The 19,669-nt window shown below is 43.6% G+C and overlaps 1 protein-coding gene across 1 annotated transcript in view; it reads right to left on the reverse strand.

Annotated features, from left to right (window-relative positions):
• Positions 1 to 19,669, reverse strand: part of LOC119742720 (baculoviral IAP repeat-containing protein 6-like) — a 74,040-nt gene that overhangs the window by 18,124 nt on the left and 36,247 nt on the right. The window contains exons 31-49 of the mRNA XM_038218884.1: positions 19,388 to 19,606; positions 18,569 to 18,752; positions 17,444 to 17,605; positions 15,816 to 16,032; positions 15,284 to 15,413; positions 14,192 to 14,413; positions 13,385 to 13,741; positions 12,471 to 12,607; positions 11,141 to 12,096; positions 10,097 to 10,312; positions 8,946 to 9,146; positions 7,951 to 8,245; positions 6,921 to 7,168; positions 6,063 to 6,168; positions 5,627 to 5,845; positions 4,788 to 4,963; positions 3,042 to 3,965; positions 2,286 to 2,444; positions 405 to 815 (exon numbers count right to left, since the gene is read on the reverse strand). Of these exons, the coding sequence (XP_038074812.1) occupies positions 405 to 815; positions 2,286 to 2,444; positions 3,042 to 3,965; positions 4,788 to 4,963; positions 5,627 to 5,845; positions 6,063 to 6,168; positions 6,921 to 7,168; positions 7,951 to 8,245; positions 8,946 to 9,146; positions 10,097 to 10,312; positions 11,141 to 12,096; positions 12,471 to 12,607; positions 13,385 to 13,741; positions 14,192 to 14,413; positions 15,284 to 15,413; positions 15,816 to 16,032; positions 17,444 to 17,605; positions 18,569 to 18,752; positions 19,388 to 19,606 (5,539 nt within the window). The remainder of the gene's footprint in view (positions 1 to 404; positions 816 to 2,285; positions 2,445 to 3,041; positions 3,966 to 4,787; positions 4,964 to 5,626; positions 5,846 to 6,062; positions 6,169 to 6,920; positions 7,169 to 7,950; positions 8,246 to 8,945; positions 9,147 to 10,096; positions 10,313 to 11,140; positions 12,097 to 12,470; positions 12,608 to 13,384; positions 13,742 to 14,191; positions 14,414 to 15,283; positions 15,414 to 15,815; positions 16,033 to 17,443; positions 17,606 to 18,568; positions 18,753 to 19,387; positions 19,607 to 19,669) is intronic.

Genomic DNA, 19,669 nt, shown 5'->3' on the forward strand with positions numbered 1-19,669 from the left:
ACAGCCTTCAGATAAGCTAAATGCATTTTCTGTCATTTTTTACAGCAACAATCAAATATTGTAAGAAAAATGATTCCGCAAGTGCCTGCGTAAATAAATATTGACAGAATGGCGTTCCGGGCATTGAAAATTCTAATTGAACCCTTGTTCATTCCTTTTTCAAACCTTGTGTTACCTAAGAGCAAATATGGTCCCTTTATCTCTTTACGGTTTTACTTGGTAAGAGAATACTTAAAAAGAGAACGCTCTGAAAGTCGTTACTTTTCAATCACATTTCCACAAAGCTAAACAAACTTTGTGGTCAATATTCTATTTTGGAACAAAGTTAGCTGCCAGAATTTAAAACATGGACTTCAAACTTCAAATCTTAAAAAAAATCTGAAGCTTTAAATTTTTTAGTTAACCTTCTTTTGCCTCTCTACTCTTGGAGCTGTCCGTCTTGGATGTCGCTCCGATCTCCTGCATCCCAAGATTCAACCTCAGCTCCAGGTAAGGCGACCCTAGAGGGAGCCCTTTACTCTGCAGGACGGCCAGAAGTTGGCCCAGTGCCAACCCGTCCGGCAAGCTGACCTCCGGCAAGAGGTCGTGGGATAAGGTCACCACAGGGACCTGCATGGGGTCCTTGGCGGGTGGTCGTGAGGAGGGGGCTGGGCCCGCGGTGGCCAGTGGGGGCTTGGAGAGGGCGTGGCTTGAGATGGGTAGGAGGGGGAAAGCCACCGAGGCCGAGGATGGGGTGGAGGTGAAGGCTGAGAAGGAGGAGGGGTTCAGGTCTTTGTCCATGTGGGAGGAGGTCATTGGCTTCTTGGGTTTGGTGCCTGGAAAGTCAAACAAGATGGAAAGATTTTTAAAATGAGCAAAGTATAGCACTGCACAAAACATGGGACATATTGTTATTGATTTCTGGAAATGAAACCAAGGATTCCTACGAAGTCCCCAGTTGACTCTTGACTGGCTAGCCTGATGAACATGTGGAGAGAAGATGCACAACTATCTGATACATGTTTCCTCAGAGCTGTAGTCAAGTCACAAGGTAATCTAAAGTCTTCCAGTGTCAAGTCACTTGAAAAGGTACTCATATGAACTGCAGCAAGACATTACACCCCGTGTCTTAAAGCGTAACGTGCGTAACATGCGTAACGGACGTTTACAGCGATTATATATCATAAAATAATTCAGATAACACTACTTTAAAACTGTCATGTTGTAAAAAGTTGTAGCATACTGTTGCATTTAGCAGCCAACTTAAGTCCCCGTGCTCTGTTGCACCTTGTTGCAATTAGCAGGGTAACTGCTCATAGAGCCAAGGTGATACAAGGGTATCCACTGTTGCAGTTTGTTGCATTTAGCAGGGCAACTGCTTGGTGCCAAGTTTGGTGTGCACTGGGTTCACTGCACAATGCAACATAATCCATTGTTGCAATTTGTTGCATTTAGCAGGGTACCTGAAGAATACCCGATGGGAATTAGGGTTAAAGATATAGTCCATCATTTGCAATTTGTGCATTTTGTTCGTTTGAAGCAACAAAAGTGCTCAAAATCTAAAGAAGGGTACTGAACAACTAACCTGATGAAGTTTCAGCTCAGCTTCAGCTGTATATTCTGAGAAAAACAGCATTCTAGGATCTCAATTTCAAATCAACAGTTGCTGAATCATGTTTTGAATTGGGCCTGAATTCAGCATCCGAGACACGTTCTCACTGAGCCAATTGCAGCTACGCGATGTCACGTACTGATCTGACGAATTATAGCAACCGCCCGTGCGTGTGCGTCGTGCCAATGCTTGCGCATGCTTCGCGGAATAACAAAACTGAACTACTAATTTAAATTTCCTACGGTGCGTCTTAAGAAGCACCGTTGGAAAGGCCTTCTTTCGTTGATTACTTCAAAATGACAGCTTGCCAGAAAGGATGATTTCACAGGGAGTTTAGTCCCCTTTACTATCTTTCAACCAAGTATGTTTTTCAACAATAATTACGCCAGTTACTTTTTGGATAGCTGCAAATGATGGACTATAGCTTTAAGACCCAAGCTATGGTTGTACCAAATAGTATAAAATGTGCTTTCACTGCAAGTATTTTACTTTGTTGTTTCGAATTGGTATATGGCTCTAAATGTAACGTCCGTAACAATGGAATTGCTCTTAGCAGTATTGTTTACAAACAATTGCACTTTATGAAGATTTCAGGATTGGTCAGAATCCTGCAGCAAAGACCCGATAAAATGGGTGTATAGCGGAGAAACTTTTCCACAACTAATCCTGGATATTGATCGAAACCACTGCTTACCTTGATGGGTGGCGTAATTGATGTACTGTTCAGATTCTAGTAGCTCCTTCTTGCCAGGCAGGTAGTCTACCAAGACGAATGGCTCCTCTTTCCTGGCTCTCTCTCCCCTTGGTTTGGGGTCCTTGGGTAGTGATGTGTTCTTCACTAGTGACAGGGCATCTAAGGAGGGCAAAAACATCCTGCATAAGCCTTTCTATTAGCATTATTAGCTTTTTAGGCAATTCTTCGGGCCTGCGTTTTGCATTGTTCATTTTGTTGTAGTCTTCCTTATAACTCATCTATTACAGTCTTAAATTTATTTTAACTGTTATTTAAATGTTTTCTTTCAAACTTAAACAAAGAAATTGACTGGAGTGGGGTTTGAACCTGCGAGCTTCAGATTGCCGTTCCAGTGCTCTACCAACTGAGCTATCCAGCCCTATGTTGGCGGCTCCCCATTGTGTCTATGTCTTTGTTCAAGGGGCGCTAGTCAGAAGCCATAAACCTGTCTATGCCGTGTAGCCAGGGATCACACCCAAAGTCACGATGCTAGCAACATTAGCAATGCTGCCAATTTAGGAAATAGCAAACGGGGATCACTCAAAGAGGATATGGCTTTTATTACAAATTTTCAAATAAACCACAAAGGGAAACTGACTATGTAAGTGAACTTGCATGACAATGTTTAACCCAACCAAGATATATAATAAGCAAGAGGTGTATTATAAAACACTGAGTGGTTTTGGCAAGTACAGCGACCCATGGATTAATACCTACCACAGACTTCAGTAACCAGTGTTCCCACTGTTGCGGTCATCTTTGGCTCCATGACTCGGAACTTGTGCCCGACGCCAAACTGCGGATGCGATGCCCCGCTGTTGGTCGCCTTGCCCCGCCCCTTATAGAGTCGACAGGCCCCTTGCATGTACACGAGGAGTTTCTCGTCTTCGAGCATGAGTTGGAGGATCAGACGTCGGGTGAAGCCGGAGATGGCGAGCCGCATTCCCGCCTGACTGCTGCGACTACAGGCCACCTCGCAGACCACCTGGGCGAGGAGTCGCTGGTTGGCCGGATGGCAGGAGATGACGCGAGTGAAGAACGTGATGGTGGAGCTCTCGATAGCCGCCCGCTGCTGCGAAGTCATGACCATGGACTTGCGAGCGTTGGCGGGCGGGGTGTTAGCCTGCACGACGTTGGAGCTGACGCTACACAGCAGCATGAGAAGCGAGGACCAGAAGACACTGCCCTCGGGACCTCCCAGCCAGTTCTTCATGACCAGCTGGCCACTCAGCTCCGTAAACAGATCCAGGATCGGGGCAATCTTGTCCGAGGTGATGTGGACCACCGACACCGTGGTTCCATCAAAGCTTCCCGTGCTGTAAGTCCGCGGGGATGACAAACCCTGCCCTTCAATCAACTTGTATGAGTCGGTCTGCCAGGCTGGGCTATCCTCCATCCCTTGCCGGCTGCGGTAGATCTCATAATTGCAGAAGTCCATCAAGGCGTTGGCCAACATGTTAGGGAAGTTGGAGTCCAGGAGGATCCTAGTGGCTTGAGGGGACTGGGAGGCCAGGGCTAGAGTGGCTAGATGGAGTTGATCCAGCATGTTGATGTGGACCGGACGACTTGGTGACTGCCGGCTGGCTCCTTTACTGTCATCTGTTAGACCTTGTCCATGTTCCTGAGCGTCCTTGCTGTCATCTTGGTTTTAAGAGACGGAAAAAGAAAATGGACACAGATTATCCCTGATCACTCTGAACAATACTAAACCATGAACATGTCATAACAATGATGTATCCGATCCTCAACAATCATTCACACTGTACTGGGATGCATTGCACTTACGCAAACTATGCAAATTTTTGCCAATGTTTGTGCAAGTGGGGCCAAACGTTTACCACCAACGTTGGCGAACGGTTATTGCATACCCAGCAAAACATTCCATCATAGTTCTCATCCAATTAATTTAGCCAAACAACTGGCATGGATCTCAAATGCCACTAATTTAAGTAACAAAGACTTCCTGAGTCATTCATTTTGTTTTCCAATAAGGCCGACACACCCAATGAATAGAATTTTTCTGTCGGGGATGAAATCTTCCACTTTCTACATCCCAAGTAAGTTCACATAGTACTGGCAAAATTTCGCTTCCAGTACACAATTAATTTTTCAAGGATTTTAAAAGCTGCTATGCAAATAGTGACACTTGTAGGACTGCCATTCAGGGTGTTGCCATTTTGATAACCAATTTTTTTTGGATGACATCATCTTTCCATTTGTTTGTTTTCTTAATTTCAATTTCAAAAATTCGAATTTCCAATTTCTAATTTCTAAATAGTGACACTTTGTAGGATTGCCATTCAGGGTGCCGCCATTTTGAAAATCATTTCTTGAATGACATTATTTTTCCATTTTTCCTATTTTAATTTCAATTTCAATTTCAACAATTTCAAATTCCAAATTCCCATGTACACCACAGATATTTGTTCACCACTTACTTAACCTTTGACCTTAGACACCAACCTGTGAGGGGCTCGTCTAGTTCCATGCCTTCTTCCTCTGGGTTGATGATGCCCATCCAGGACAGCATGGCGACGTAGTAGGACGGGTGGACGTGGCACATGGCACACAGGACGTAACCCGTGGCTTGCTTGAGAGGGGAGCCCAGGGGTAGAACCACGGACCACTCATACAGGGAGCTGCAAATAACCATCAGGGAATATAGGGTTATTTAAGTATTAAATTTATTAAAGTTATTAAAGTAAAGTAGAGGTGAGTTTGCTTATTATAATATTAAATATAATAACAAATTTGGATGGGTAGGATTGTTGCATTGAAACAACTGAGAATATTTCTATTCCCCCTGGATGGGACATTAGTCCATCACAGGTTACCCCCCAGCTAATGCCGGTACCCATTTATACTCCTGGGTGGAATGAGGCAAGTGGGGGTGAAGTGGCTTGCCCAAGGTCACAACAGATAACCAGCAGCTGGATTCGAACCCCTGACCCTCTGAACATGAGTCACGAACCCTATCCATTGGGCCACACATTCCACTCCCCAAAGCATTATGAAGGCACCCGACTATTCCACACCTAATGTTCAAGCTAAGGGGTTCTCAAAACCTTGGCTTTCATCTGGTTTTAGCTCCATTACTTGCTTCAGAATAATTTAAAAGTCCAAACCTTACAGAAACACTCTAAAATCTGGCTTCACATTAGAGGATTTGATGTTCTGAAAAACAGCATGTACCCATTGTGAGCTGATTTCCCAGTGTCAGAGACCCTAAAAATCTCTCAGAGCCGAAGCTGTAGACACAGACATGGTTTCAAAAAACTCTTTTAGTGACTCGGACATGTTACCTGAAAAGGTCCTTTGTGATCAGACTGCCGACGTCGTAGGGCGCCCTCATCTCATGACTGGCCCACAGGATGGAAGCCACGCCCATTACGTGGGCGGAGGCGGGGTTCAGGAGGCTGACCTCGGTCGGGGAGAAGGTCAATGGGCTTCGGTGGAAGCTGCTGTTCTTATGAAGGTGGACCCGGGCCGTGTCACCCAGCCAATCAAGGAGGGCTTGAACTCTGCCAAAAAAGGGTCAAAGCTCAAAAGTTCAAAAGGTCATAAGGGTCAAAGGTCAAGTAGTTCCAATCTTTTGAATTGCCTGAATGATTGTTATAATTGTGTTAAAGGTTTGAGATTTTAAAGATTTCTGACTTGCAAATTTCAGACCTTTTTGGAACAGACATCAAAATTACAGATATAAAATGGAGAGAATTAAAACTGAAGTTAAATGATTACCTGTCCCTGGTGCCCTGGTCTAAGGTGGTTCCCATCTGGTAGATGATATCCACTGTGGATTCAGTGGAGGCGTCTGCACTGCGACCCATCAACGGAGCTCCGTTATCTGGCAAGAAGGATTTGAAAAACTCTTAAATTTGGAATGCAGTATGTTTGACTTAGAAAGGTTCACACTTATAGTTGTTACAACTGCAAATCTGCACGAGAAAGGGTAACGTATGATTCAAGATCAGCCAGCTGACGCCAACAAGCTGAATAGTTAAGAGGTAAGACATCTGCACTAGTAAGCAGAGGTCGTGGGTTCAAGTCCCATGCCAGTAAGCTTGTGAATTCTTTCTTGCAAGCCCTCAGACAACACTGTGTATTCAGTGTTAATAAAATATGTCGGTAATGGGCAAAACCCAATTTTGAATTCAAAAAGTTACAATAGTATGACGTCTAAGTACCATATGACCATCCGGTTTACCTATGATCAGCCACCATTGCAGTAGGCAAGTGTTTGGTTAGCAACCAAGTCGTGCACTGTAAACAAGGCAGTACGCTTATTTTTACGTAAAATAACTGCAAATTCTTTATGGCATAATGGTCACTACCTCTGTCATGTACCATTGTCAAAATCAATATCCACTGATCACTGGGTGTCGGCTATGCATTTTTCTCACAGTTTTTCGGCATCCATCACAGCTTTGAGGGCTTGCCTACTACCTACTGCGTGTGAGGCTATACGATCTTTGCCTACTACAATGGCGACGCTGACTTTCCAGTACAGTATGTAGGCTGGGTCATGTGGGTCAGTGAGAGCCATCTACATTGAATGAAAAATTGGGCAGAATCATTCTGTTTGTCTTTCGGACTCACCTCCTTCGCTGCCGTAGATGTTCCTGAGCACCACGTCGAAGAGCGACAGCCCCACCTCGGTGTTACACAGCCCCAACTTGAGCAGGACAGCCTCGATGCTGACGGCGTGCTCCTGGCAGTGTGGGGACAGGAGCAGGGAGGTGCAGGTAGTCAGGAGGGAGGGCATGCGAGAGGCCGTGGTGGCGATGGGGGATTCTAGGACGGGTGATTGGATCAGGCACTGGTGGAGCAGGCGAAGCCACCTCATGCTAAGAATTAAAGAAAACAAAGGTGAAACAAAAATATAAGGACGTAAAAACGCGAGCCACTGATTGTTGAGCATTTACCACTTCAAAGGTACATAGGATCATTTGCATTTTGTGCATTTTGTTTGTTTGAAGTAACAAAATTGCTCAAAATCTTAAGAAGAGTGCATAAAATATAACTTGTTGAAGTTTCAGCTCAGGGGATACCACACATTTTGAGAAAACAGAGAGAAGGTATGCACAATTTTTGGGGTCTTGTTCCGGATTCCACTGCTAACGCACTTAAAAAACTGTGCCTGCCGGCACGTGTTTTAAAACCACCTTCAATGATTATTTTCTTCCTAATGATAACATTTCAGGCGGAACAATTTCACAGGGTAATTGGTACCAGTCCTATCTTCGCTTTTAGCACGGATTTTCTCGTTAAATCAGTAGGTATGCTTCCAGGTAATTGCAAATGTTCCTACGTGCCTGTAATTTGAGTTTACATCTCTCCAATAGAGAATTCCATCATATAAGATATTTTCACCCATTTTATCCATTTAAAGTTTTACACCTCCCAAAAACTTTTAAATTATGAAAGTTGAAAAACGTGAAATTTCACAATCAAAAGAGGGGGGGGGGGGGGAATTGTTTGGCTTTAATTGCGATGTTCATCCAGCCCTTGAACTATAGCCAATTCAAACGTGAATGCAAAAGTTAATTTTATGTCACAAAACCTTCGCAGCAAAATTCCCTGCAGGCAAAGCTAAGATTTGAAAGCCCTTCATGAAACCTTTTCCTACCTAGTCTTTGTAGCGTGGTCCTCCCCAGGTATCAGTGGTGGCAGGGATTGCCCTGTCCCGTCGCTGTGCCCTCCCCCGCTGAACGCCGCCGAGCCCAGCAGCACGATCTGCGACAGACCAATGGTGCTGGAGTCCAGGGGCCGGTGCAGGCGTAGACAGACGGAGGTGACCACCTCAGCTTGGGGGAGGTGCAGCTTGATGTTGGTGAGTCCCGTGGTGGGGATGGGCGGGCTGACGGGGGTGGGGGATGAGCCCAGGGCATTGCTGATCTCGAGAGAGACGGACGCGGGGCAGGCTGCAAGGTACAAATATTGATTTGCAAATTATGAGATTTTACAAACATAACTGTAACTGACCCCCTAAAAAATGAGTTGTGTGAGTTTGCAATGTAAAAACGAAAATGAATGTTAGCAATTTTAACAAAATCTACGTTCAACAATCTTTAAGAGTTGAAAGCAAACTTAAAAAAGTAAAGTCTATCACAAGTCCTTCATCATGCCGGGGTTTATCTCTGGTTCCTTGGAACAAAACAACTAAGAATATTTCTACTCCCCGTAGTACATCGAGGTTACTCCCCAGTTAATGGCGCTACTCATTTATAATCCCCAGTGGAGAGAGGCAAGTGGGGGTGAAGTGGCTTGCCCAAGGACACAACAATGTTATTTCCAACAGCTGGATTCGCACCCCTGACCCTCCGATCATGAGTCATGAACCCTAACCACAAGACCACACTTCCCCACAACAGTTAGGAGTGACTACACGTAAAGATCAACTACTGTAGTTGTTCAGAACAACTACAGAGTCTTATCAATTGATCATTAACACATAAAGTTCACAAAAAGTTCATAAAGTTGTCAAAATCCAAAATCCAAGTTGGTCTACCTGAGTTGCTCCTAATACTATTCTGTTCAGCGGGACTGTAGAACACCTTGTCTGAAACACATGTTAGTGACCATAAGAGCAGGGGCAAAACAGAAGGAACAGTGATTTCTTACTCGCTAGGGAAGTCAGATGGGGCTGTATGTGTACTTCTTTCAGCAGGATAGCGCTGGGCAGCGTGATGGTCAGATCGCACCAGCTCTCCTCCGGGTAGAAGTGATAGGACCAGGCTGCTGAGCGAGCCCTGCGATGGGGCGCCGTGGGCTGGAGTAGAACCTCGGCCGGTTGGGCGGTAGGACTGCTGGAGTTGATAGCACCTGAAACCAAATTCAAGATGAATACAAATTTCACCAAAAACAAATTCACATACTCATTTGGTTTAATTTATTACACCAAATGAATTTGGTGTAATAATTAATTTAACCCTGCATTAACAGTTTAAATTGAATAGGCACAATCGAAAAAAGTCCCTGTTTCCCGTGAGTGGCTACATGGATATGGAGAAGAAGTGCAAGTTGAGGAGGGCAAAAAGAGGGCACTACTTTTCGTTTAAAAAAATCCTCCATGGGGAATGAATCAGTGACAGCTTAACTTGAATGGGGACTATCAAAGAAGTCTAAGTCGAAAGTGTTTCCCCTGGATTGGCTACATGGATATTGAGGGGGAGTGTTTCCCTGGAGTGGCTACGCAGATACAGAGTGGGAGTGAGTCTTAGAGGGCAAAAAGAGAATGCTAGTTTCCCTTTAAAAAAATCCTCCAAAGGCATAAATCAGGAACAACATTAACTGAATGGGACTCGGACTGGGGCTTGAACCAAATGACTGAGACTCTGCCTTAACCCGAGTGACTCAAGACGCGGACTCAACAAAAATTGCACCAAGGGAATGAAAACTCAATCCACATGCCAGCGTGATTGGGATTCAAACCCAGATCAAAGGGTTTTAAAATGAGGAAAGTATCCTACCTAACTCCTTAACCCGAGTATTACTAAAGTCCATATAAAATATTTTTTTAAGAATTAAAATACTAATTGGGAAATGTGCCAATTTGTGCTTGCCCACGTTGATGTTTGTATCTGCATGGACAGGAAAGCTATGTGTTATTTGCCATTGACATCACATTGAGAAAGAGGAACTCTCATGAGCGTGAGTACAAGGAAAGACTTTTTACTCTGTCTCAGGTCTCGAAAAACTAAGGAAAAAAAAAACGACTTCCACATTTTCTTGAATTAATTTTTTTGAAAAAGTTTTAGAAATTGTTCTATTACCGAACGGGGCAAAATTTGTAAGTCCCTCGGCGCTCTCTGTCTCAGCAGCCGTTGCCGATGATGAGGAGGAATTGGTCTTACTCCACCGGGAGGAGGATGATGAGCTCCTTAGAGATGCCCCAAGATGCTGCATGATGGCGGAGATGCTACTGGGTGAGCTGTCAATGAAGGAACGATTGCTGGCTACCAGGTTGCGACATATCAGCTGCACGCCACCTGCAATTCGGAGGTAGCAAGTTCTCATTGTTAGGGCTGTGAATCAGAACTGGATACCCGAATACCCGACCGTTGATGCCAGGAATCATTTCCAGATTATGGGATCGGATACCATTATTAACTGTACAAATAACTTAGTAACTTCTCAGACAATGAAAAAGAAAGGTTGTGAATGTCATTTAATTGTGGGGAATTTCCAAAATGAAAGCCAGGCTACATGGTAAAACAAAGCATACTTCATGTTTAGGATGCTCGCGGAAGTTGCACTTTTTACCATAAAGCCACAGAGCTCACTGTTCCCAATTTTTTTCTTGCTGCACTGATGCACTGATGTGGCAGTATTATCGTGCGGATGAAAAACCGGAACAGTGATTTCAGATATGGATTTTTCGGTTGGAATTGGACATCTTTAACGGGTACCCGTGTTTTGTTCAATCGGGTACCAGGTTCCTATACTACCTGTAAATGCACACCCCAAATTGACCACTGTTTGATCAGATTTAACCTCGCAAAAGATCTGCATAAACAATAATATCGTCATGTCATATTATATGGAAAGAATCTGGTCCAACAGAGCTTAACTGTAATGACCACAATGGAGTCAAAAAGAACATTCATTGGTTAGTTTCAGCAATTTTCAAATTCCAATGCTCAGTGTAACTGACAATAATATTTGAGAACAAAGGGGAAGTCCACAATAGCCAAATATTTGGCATATCGGTGAATGTTACGCATTATGCACAGTTGGTATTATGATATACTTGGATTCTATCTTCAAATACATAAACTGGCTTAGTGAGCACATTATGGATTCCAAAGTTATCTTACCCATTTCATGGAAAGATTGCAGAGCCGCTTCTGAAGATATCACCTTCAAGATGAACCACAGCAGGGGCTCTGATAGGACACAGGACGGCTGGCCTCGATCCTGGCTATTGCCTGTCGCTCCTCCGAGGTACGTCAATAGAGGGCGCAACATCAGATCCACCGACGTCACCTTGCTGGCGATAGTGCAGAGAATCTGAAAGATGTTGTCGCCAACCGACACCGGCTCCATGTTGGTGATGGGGTCCGTGGGTGTCTGCTGGAGGGGTGAGGTCGAGTTGAGATTCAGGAAGGACGCCATCTTGTTGCTCTTGCAGTGACTCAAGGAGGAAAGGAGGAGAGGGATGGAATCCCCCGCGGTCAGGACAGCGTCTGCTATACACGGGGTGATAGATTCAGGGGGTTGGGGAGGGGAGGGTTCGGTTGAGCGTTCTTTGTCATCGTCGCTGAGGGAGCTAGATTTCTGTTTCTTGCTAGAGTCCGAAGTTAGGGTCTTGGAGTCGGTCCTTGGTGATGTGTCGACTTGCTGGGGTGAGGCAGCGGGGAAGCCTAACGTTCTCCCCGGCAGGCCTTGCTGGACGCGGGCTGCTGCCTCTTGGTCTAGGGGAATCTTCACCAGCTGGTTGACAAGCTGGAGCAGTTGGCACATCAGGAGGTCCCGGCTGGCGTCGCCGGTGATGGCGCCCCGGCTCTCCCCGGGACGCAGCATGCTGGCAAAGAGCCCGCCGAAGCAGGACCGGGCGCTGACGCTGTCGTTGGTAGCTGAGGAAGCGGAGGTGGTGGTAGCAGCACGGCTGCTCAGACTGATGTGATTGTGGACCAGTAAGCTGATGGCGTCGATAGTGTAGGTGATGTTACTTACATCGGCGTGGTTGTACGTTTGCTCGTTCACGAACTCCATCATCTTCACTTGAGCATCTAGGGGACCTGTGCCGGTGTGGAAGGCTCCCCTGTACATACTGTTAACAAACATCAAAACAATGGATTAAAATCAGATAAAATTACCAATTAGCAGCCAAGCCCAGGGTCTGAGAGCTTTTTATATACACTTCACTCACCGATTCAGCACCTTGATTGGCAGAGAGCGGGTCAAATGGCCTTTGCGTTTTTTACCATCATTCAAATATATAATGGCCAATATTAAAGCAGACCCAATTTATTTGCTTTCAATTAAGCATGATACGTGAAATAAAGATAAAGTTTTCAAAAAAATAAGTTTAAAATGCTGCAAAAAATATTAGAAATTTAAAGGAAATTCACAACTTCTAATGGATGCCACTATTTCACTGAGAACCAGACTTAGAATTAGTGTCCAGCCACTTTGTGAACTTACTGCGGCTCAGCCAAAATCTGCACAACTCTGAGAAGCAGTGAGTTCAGGTCGGGCGCACTGGCGGCTGGAACGGAGCCTAGTCGTAGCTTGAGTCTCACCAGGAACTCGTACATGGCCTGAATGACTGTTGGGCCAACCTGTGAAAGCAACGACAAAAAAATACCCGACTAAACCCATGTTCTCGATGTGACTTCACCTACAAGTCCTATTTGAACATGGTACTTTTAAAGTATTGAGAAGTCAGGGACAGCATTTGGACCCTGGATTAAAGGGAATGATGGAGTTTTTTTCAGGAAAGTTCACTAATACACAGGGATATGTTTTTGCTGGTTTTGGTGTACTATGAACAAATTCTGAAAATGAAGTTGTAAGCAGTGTTTCAGGATTTCAAGCAGACCCAGGTGAAAAAGTAGAACAGTAGGATCAAAATGTAAACAAAAAAGGACAAAAGTAAGACTTTTTGCGGGCTTTCAGGAGTAGTTTTGGTTGATACTTACCCATGTCCACAGCATCATAAGCCTTATTTTGCATGTTCTGTACTCACAACACTTGTGTTCCATCCTAAACTAATCTCTTGGAAGAACAGTTGCAGTACTCCTGCGCCCAAACCCTTCATTGTGTGATTTACATATAACAGTGTGCAACATTGTTGTGAAAAATATTCAATGAGATTTAGTTTTTCGAAGATGTGGGACAAAAAAGTAGGAAAAAGTAGGAATTTCAAGAAAAAAAGTAGGAAAAGTAGGAGCAAGGTAAAAAAAACTAAGAAAAAGTGGGCAAAAGTAGGAATACTTGAAAGCCTGGTGTTTGCAAACTGATAACTTCATTGTAGTAAGATTCTGGGAAGTTGTTCAAAATCCTGCAAGTCATTTTCTGGTTTATTTTACCAATTGCCTTACGCAATGGGGACGTACCTGTTGGTAGTGTAGACTTCCCACCGGTCCATGCATGGTACTGCCAGACAAGAAGTGCACCAGGACAGCGATCAGGGAGCCGTGGCCCAAGATGACGTTGGCAGCGCTCTGTTGCTTCCCGTCCACTTCCGTCTTGCTGTTAACCAGTGCCAGCAGGCAATGGAACGCCAAACACCAGGTGTGGACCGGTAGATTGACGTTCCAGGCCAGAGCGTGCAGCAGGCAACCGATGGAGTCTGCGCTGAGAGTGACTACAGGTACCAGACTGGTGTCGAAGGCACCTTCCTGCTTGGATTCGTTCTCCTGGCCGACTTCGTTCACTGTCAGCCAGAGTTTTAGCACCGCATCCAAGTGGACCTGAAAAATGTGCAGATATTTTTTCTTCCATGAGATAGAGTTTTGTAGTACGATACTAGACCTATATGACAGAGAGCATGGGCACCATTTTTTTCTCAAGTAGCAAGAGAAAATTTTGATCATTTTGGTCATTTTGATGTTCTTATTGACTAATCTTACAACCTTTATGTAAGTATCCCCCTGATTTTTCAAATTTTGCATTTTTCTCCTCCAAATTTTTTTCAAAGAATATGATGTCCTTAAACGAAAAATTCTTTTTTACAAGCGTTTAGAAGCAATGACTCCTTTAATGTATGTTGCGCTGGTTTCACACTCATGCTGAATTTACACCTGGCCCGAGTCGGGTGTTGTGCTTGAGGACTATGAAAGATTTTGAAAGATCAAATGGATTTGAAGGATTTTGAAGGATGTAAAAATTACACTTCATAAAAAAAAAACCTAAAGTATTACCTGGTTGGTGGGTAGTCTGGTGAAGAGCTGATCAAAGCAGCTACTCAGCATCTTACTGGATGTCATGGACACTTGTCGGTGCAGGGTACCAGATCCCTCGGGGGCTGATTCTGTCTTGGAGGCGTCAGTGGGTTTGGGGGGTGGGGCAGGGAGAGTGAGGGGGAGGGGCAGGGTTCCCATGAGGGTCTGGCTCACAGAGTGGGCCTCCATCAGTGATGTCACCTTGACAAAGAAGGGATCAGAATAAAAACTGATTGTAAGTAAATAATAGTATGAAACATCGTGTGGAATCGTTAAACCTGGTATGCTGTCATTCTCAAAGAGAAATTTTGTATATTTATATGAACAAACCATTTTCTAAAATAGTACATCCGTTAAGCGGCCGCAAACCAGATGTTGACTTCATGCATACGCTCGGGTAAATGTATGTATTACTTTTTTAAGTCAGAAATGGCACTCGGGCTCTTTCTGTGACCTATGGGTTCTATGCACGACAGATTCCAAGAGCTGCACTTTGACGGTTGAAAATGAACAGCGTTTTTTGATGTTTTCCAGTACCAGTGCACACAAAACATTGAACTGATCAATGGAACAATCTCTGCTATAAATGAATAGCCCTTAAATCAGTCCATTTCATGAAATTAAGACAAATGCAAAATACACTCAGCCCAAAAAAAGTACCCCCTTAATACTTTTTTGTCTAACTAAAAAACTACTGGGCACATCTTGCTCAAATTACGACTGATCAGTACTGAAATTCCTTAGCAATCCAGCCATACTCTTTGTTTGGCCGAAAACAGTGATACTGTTTACAAAATTATGCAATTTATGACAAGTGGTAACGAAAAAAGGTTGCTCTTTTGTATATGTGCAAGGTGAGTGTGAACCACAACAAGCGCGAATGCAAAAGTGCAACTGTTTTCGGTATCGTTTGTCATCAATTGCATAAATTCGTACACATTATCACCGTTCACTGAATTATCTGTTGGTTTCTTGTCGACAAAAGTCACCCTTGGTAATGAAAGTATTAACAAAGAGAAATGACCTATGAACTATGATCCATGACCTATGACCTTTCAACTATGACCTTACCTTCAAGTACCACTCCACCTGCATCTCCAGGCCTTGCTCTAGCCTGGCGTCCATCGCCATGGAAACATTGGGCATGCAGTTCAATGCTGCCTTGTTCTGATCACCAGCATTGTTGTTGACCTTGGCGTACCTTTTGTTCACAATCAAGAAAAAGGTAGGGTTACAAAATGAAATCGGTCAATTTTTTAAATATTGGATGGAAGGAGCTGCATAGAGCTTCAAAATTCAAGTTGTTTGTAGCATTTGTAATTCATGTGCACTATCACTTATTCAGAAAGGTGCCAAGTAGCCAAAATCTTGCCTATAGATCATTCAAATTTCATTAGCACTTTTCGTTTCATTTCATTGGAAATCACCTACATTTCTTGATTTCTTCTAAATGACAGCAAGCCAGATGGCATAAGTTCACGGGTGTTTAGTCCCAGTATGATCTTATATCCATGTAAGCTTTTTGATAATAATTCCATACGTTACTTTTGGGATAAATGCAAATGATCCTGTATGCCTTCAAATAATTTGTTTCCCTTCTCACCTGCCTCCCTTGCGGTGGATAGACCCAGAGGAACCAACACTTCCAGGACTGCTTCCAAAGGGGACCATGGACTGGATGCCGCTGAACTTGTTGGTCATCTCCTCGTACTTGGTAGAGCCCCAGATCATGTCCATCATGAACTGGTGATCAAAAGGATCCGAGGGGACACCCGTGGCATACTCAGCGAGCTCAGGGTCACCCAGGGGGTTCATGGGCTCTGGGTGAAGGGAGGAAATCAATCCGAATTTATGGCTTCCACTTGCAGGGTTAGAGTTAGGGGTTGTTGAAAACTGACAAAGATCTTATGAGAGTATCTACAAGAACAGGTAGGGGAATGGCCGATACTTGACGGATTTGAAATAAGAAATTTATGCTTATGTTCCTAATACAGGGTGAGTCAAAAAAAGTTTATTGTGTATTCTGATTGTTTGGAACAACAAAGAAAATGACAGGGAATACTTGTTTGAACAACTGTCAACAACTGTAGTGCACAATAACTTTATTAACAACCCTGGTTAGGCAAACAATATGATTTATGAAATCCACTTTTTTTAAAAGACGGGACTTCAAAAGGACTTTGTTGAATATTTTTAACTTTTAAACTGAGGTTTTATCACTGGTGATGTTTGAAGACAATTGTGACGACGATTCTTGAAATCGCATTTTTGGACGAAAGAGGTTTTAGGGTCATTGCGTTTAAATGGTGATATTCTTTGAACGGATTGAGCAATTTCAGTATTTTTTTCATCTAAAAGTAGTTTATGAAATTGGCTTTCCAGTCCTTATTACGTTGGGTGCTACATATTTTTTTAAATATGAAATTTAATTTTTGGGGTTTTGGTTCCGCTTCTTTTGACTCACCCTGTAGAAGCTCTCAAATCATGTGCAAAAGTGGATTTCAACACAAGTGTGGCATTTGGCAAACAACAAAACCATGCAACTAATATGATTAAAACTTAATAGAATAGTGTTTTGAATATTTGATTAGAAAATAATTATTTGGATATTCTGTTGATGATCAAATGTTGGAACATTGGGCATATTCGGCACAACCCCGAGGTGTATGGGAGCAGTGTTTTCATGCGTCCCTCCTTCCTTTCTCTTTGTAACCAAAGAGGGGGTAATTGTGCATAAAGTCTCTACTCAAACCACTCCTATGGTGTATCCTATGCATAAGTCACCTTTACTTAAAGTAAAGTCCATCACAAGCCACTATGGCCCATCAGGCCGGCGTTTATCTCCGGTTTCCTTGGCATGAAACGAATGAGAATATTTGTATTTCCCCTGGATGGTATACCAGTCTACCACAGGTTATTCCCCAGCTAATTCTGGTACCTATTTATATTCCTGGGTGGAGAGAGTTAAGTGGGGGTGAAGTGGCTTGCCCAAGGACACAACATATGACCAGCAGCTGGATTTGAACCCCTGACTGTCTGATCATGAGTCACAAGTCCTAAAAACTAGGCAACAATCCCCCAATATGTGCAGCGGTTTAAGAAATCAAACTAAACATTTCATGTATTACTAAAAAGACTAACATTTTGATCCATTCTGATAGATAAAATGAGAGGGGGTTTTATTAAGCACTCTAGTTGTTAATTTGCTCCAGTACATTCTTATAAATTTACCTTCGTCCCCTCCACTGTCATCCCCTGGCCCTGCCATGGCCCCACCCACAGCCTCCAGATCTTCAGGTATGGCGTCAGCATCCAGATCTTCCCCAGGGTCTATTTCTTCTTGCCCTCCGACGGCGCCGAGAGAATCCAAGGAGAAGGGGTACAGCTTCTCTCCTTGATTGACAAGAGGATGTCAACTTCCATCACTTACCCAAATTTTTATGTTAGTCCTTTCAACCTTTCTTGTTGATTTTACTTGTTTTGTGATATTTTTTAACTCATTAACCCTCCTATGCAAACATACATTCTGTGCCAAGTCGTCCTTGCAGTCAAAGTCAACCAAGTGATTGCTTTCAACCCTTAAGAATTTCCAGCCCACATAAAGCAGGATTGACTGCCTTGGGCTGTTGAAGTAACTTGATACAGCTATGCTTTGACTCCGAGTGAGTGATAAAACAGCTGTGACTACAACTTGCCTGCTTTGTCTGTTGACCCAGTTTGACTAGACACAGTGCTTGCTTGATATATGATCTGACTGCTGGTGACTAGCCTTTGTTAAAAGTATAGCAGGGGAAGTGGAAGTGAATTTTGACTGTCCGTGACTCCTTTAATAGCAGGCGGGTTAATGGCTGTACTCTATTGTGTTATATTTTTTATTGATTCCCTGATGAATCCATGAAACTATACAGGCTTGGGCGGTTTTGGGTACAAGGGACTATTGGGTACACCAAGGGATGAGCTTCTACAACTTAATATCGACCATGGGTGAGACCGAGGGAAAATGACAAATCAACAAAATATTCGGTTCAAGCAGAGAAAAATGTATGCAACATTTTATGTCACACGATAAATCCCTTCAAATTTGATTTGAAAAAATGTTTGCAATAAGTCACACGAATGTCTTGCATAAATGATAACACGCTCATTGATTTGTGCATATTTATAAAAACAGCCGACATTGTCACGCGACTTTAGGCCTTACACCTTTAAAAGTACTGTAACCTTTATTTCCAATAACGCTCATCGGGTACAGAAGCTTTTGTGTATTGAGAATCTCAATTAATTGCATTGAGACACCGTCAGGTGAACTGCAACTTTTTCCAAGATTTCTTTCTCGTATCCTTTTTTTACCCTTACCTTCTAATGTATCTTGCAGGAGGTACGTGATCGCCGTGGTGGCCCAGGGCCCGCCCCAGGAGGAGTTTCCCCTGTTGTAGTCTGTCCCGACGCACAGCATCATTAGCTGAATTAGTTGCTCGTTGGTGGCAATCTCTGACAGTGAAATGGCTGGCCGGGTGGAGTTGGACACTCGTGCCAAAACCTAAAAAAAAGTTAAAAAGTATCAATTGTTTCAATAAACCAATCAAAAAAGGAACATTTGTATTATTTACGTCTACTTACTTGTCGTCAGTTCCTCCACTGTTCTGAATTAGTTCAGATGGTGTTACTAATTTGAATGTGGGAATTTGAAATGGGTGTTGTGGACATTCAGACATTCATCTTCTAAGAAGCAACTGAACACGCTCTGCTGGCTCCTACATGCCACAAAATCCTGCAAAACCTTCTTGGGAGATTTTGAAGGATCAAGCAGAATTAGTTTCAAACTCAAACATTAAACTTAGTCTTCTAAGGCTGAGCTGATGAGCACTCCAAATCAAGGCAACAATAAGAATGCTCCTTACTAATTCCCTCAATCCTACAAAATCCTCCAAAACTTTCAGGTGGAGTTTGAAGGATCTTACAGGGTAAGGTTAGGTTCAAACTCAAATTAAAAGATGTCCTCTCAGGTGGGCTTATCAGCAAGCCAAAACAATACAAGAAAAATAACAGCAATTTTCCAATAGGCAAATGAATGCTCTCTGGTGGCTTCCTCAATCCTACAAAATCCTCTGAAACCTTTAAATAGATTTTGATTGATTTTGAAGGATCTGTCAGGATGGGTGTTAGATATCCTACCTTGCAGGCAAAGAGGAACAGATCAGCATGGCAGGTGAAGTCCATGACCAGCAGGAGCTGCATCAGACCCTGCACCACAGGGGTGCAACGCTCCCGCGGCAGGCTGACCTCTGGCAGACGTAGCGACGACTTGTCCGGTTTGGCCGGGGGATCATTGGGGGCGCCCCGTGAGCGCATGCTGCGGGTGATGCGCCGGATGCGCAGGATGTCACGTAGATGCTGAAAATTGGGGGGAAAATTAAATAATAAAAGGATGTGTAAATTCGGCAGAATCTTAAAGAG

The sequence above is a fragment of the Patiria miniata genome, unplaced genomic scaffold (genome assembly GCF_015706575.1).
Source record: "Patiria miniata isolate m_02_andy unplaced genomic scaffold, ASM1570657v1 HiC_scaffold_6, whole genome shotgun sequence".
Lineage (NCBI taxonomy): Eukaryota > Metazoa > Echinodermata > Asteroidea > Valvatida > Asterinidae > Patiria > Patiria miniata.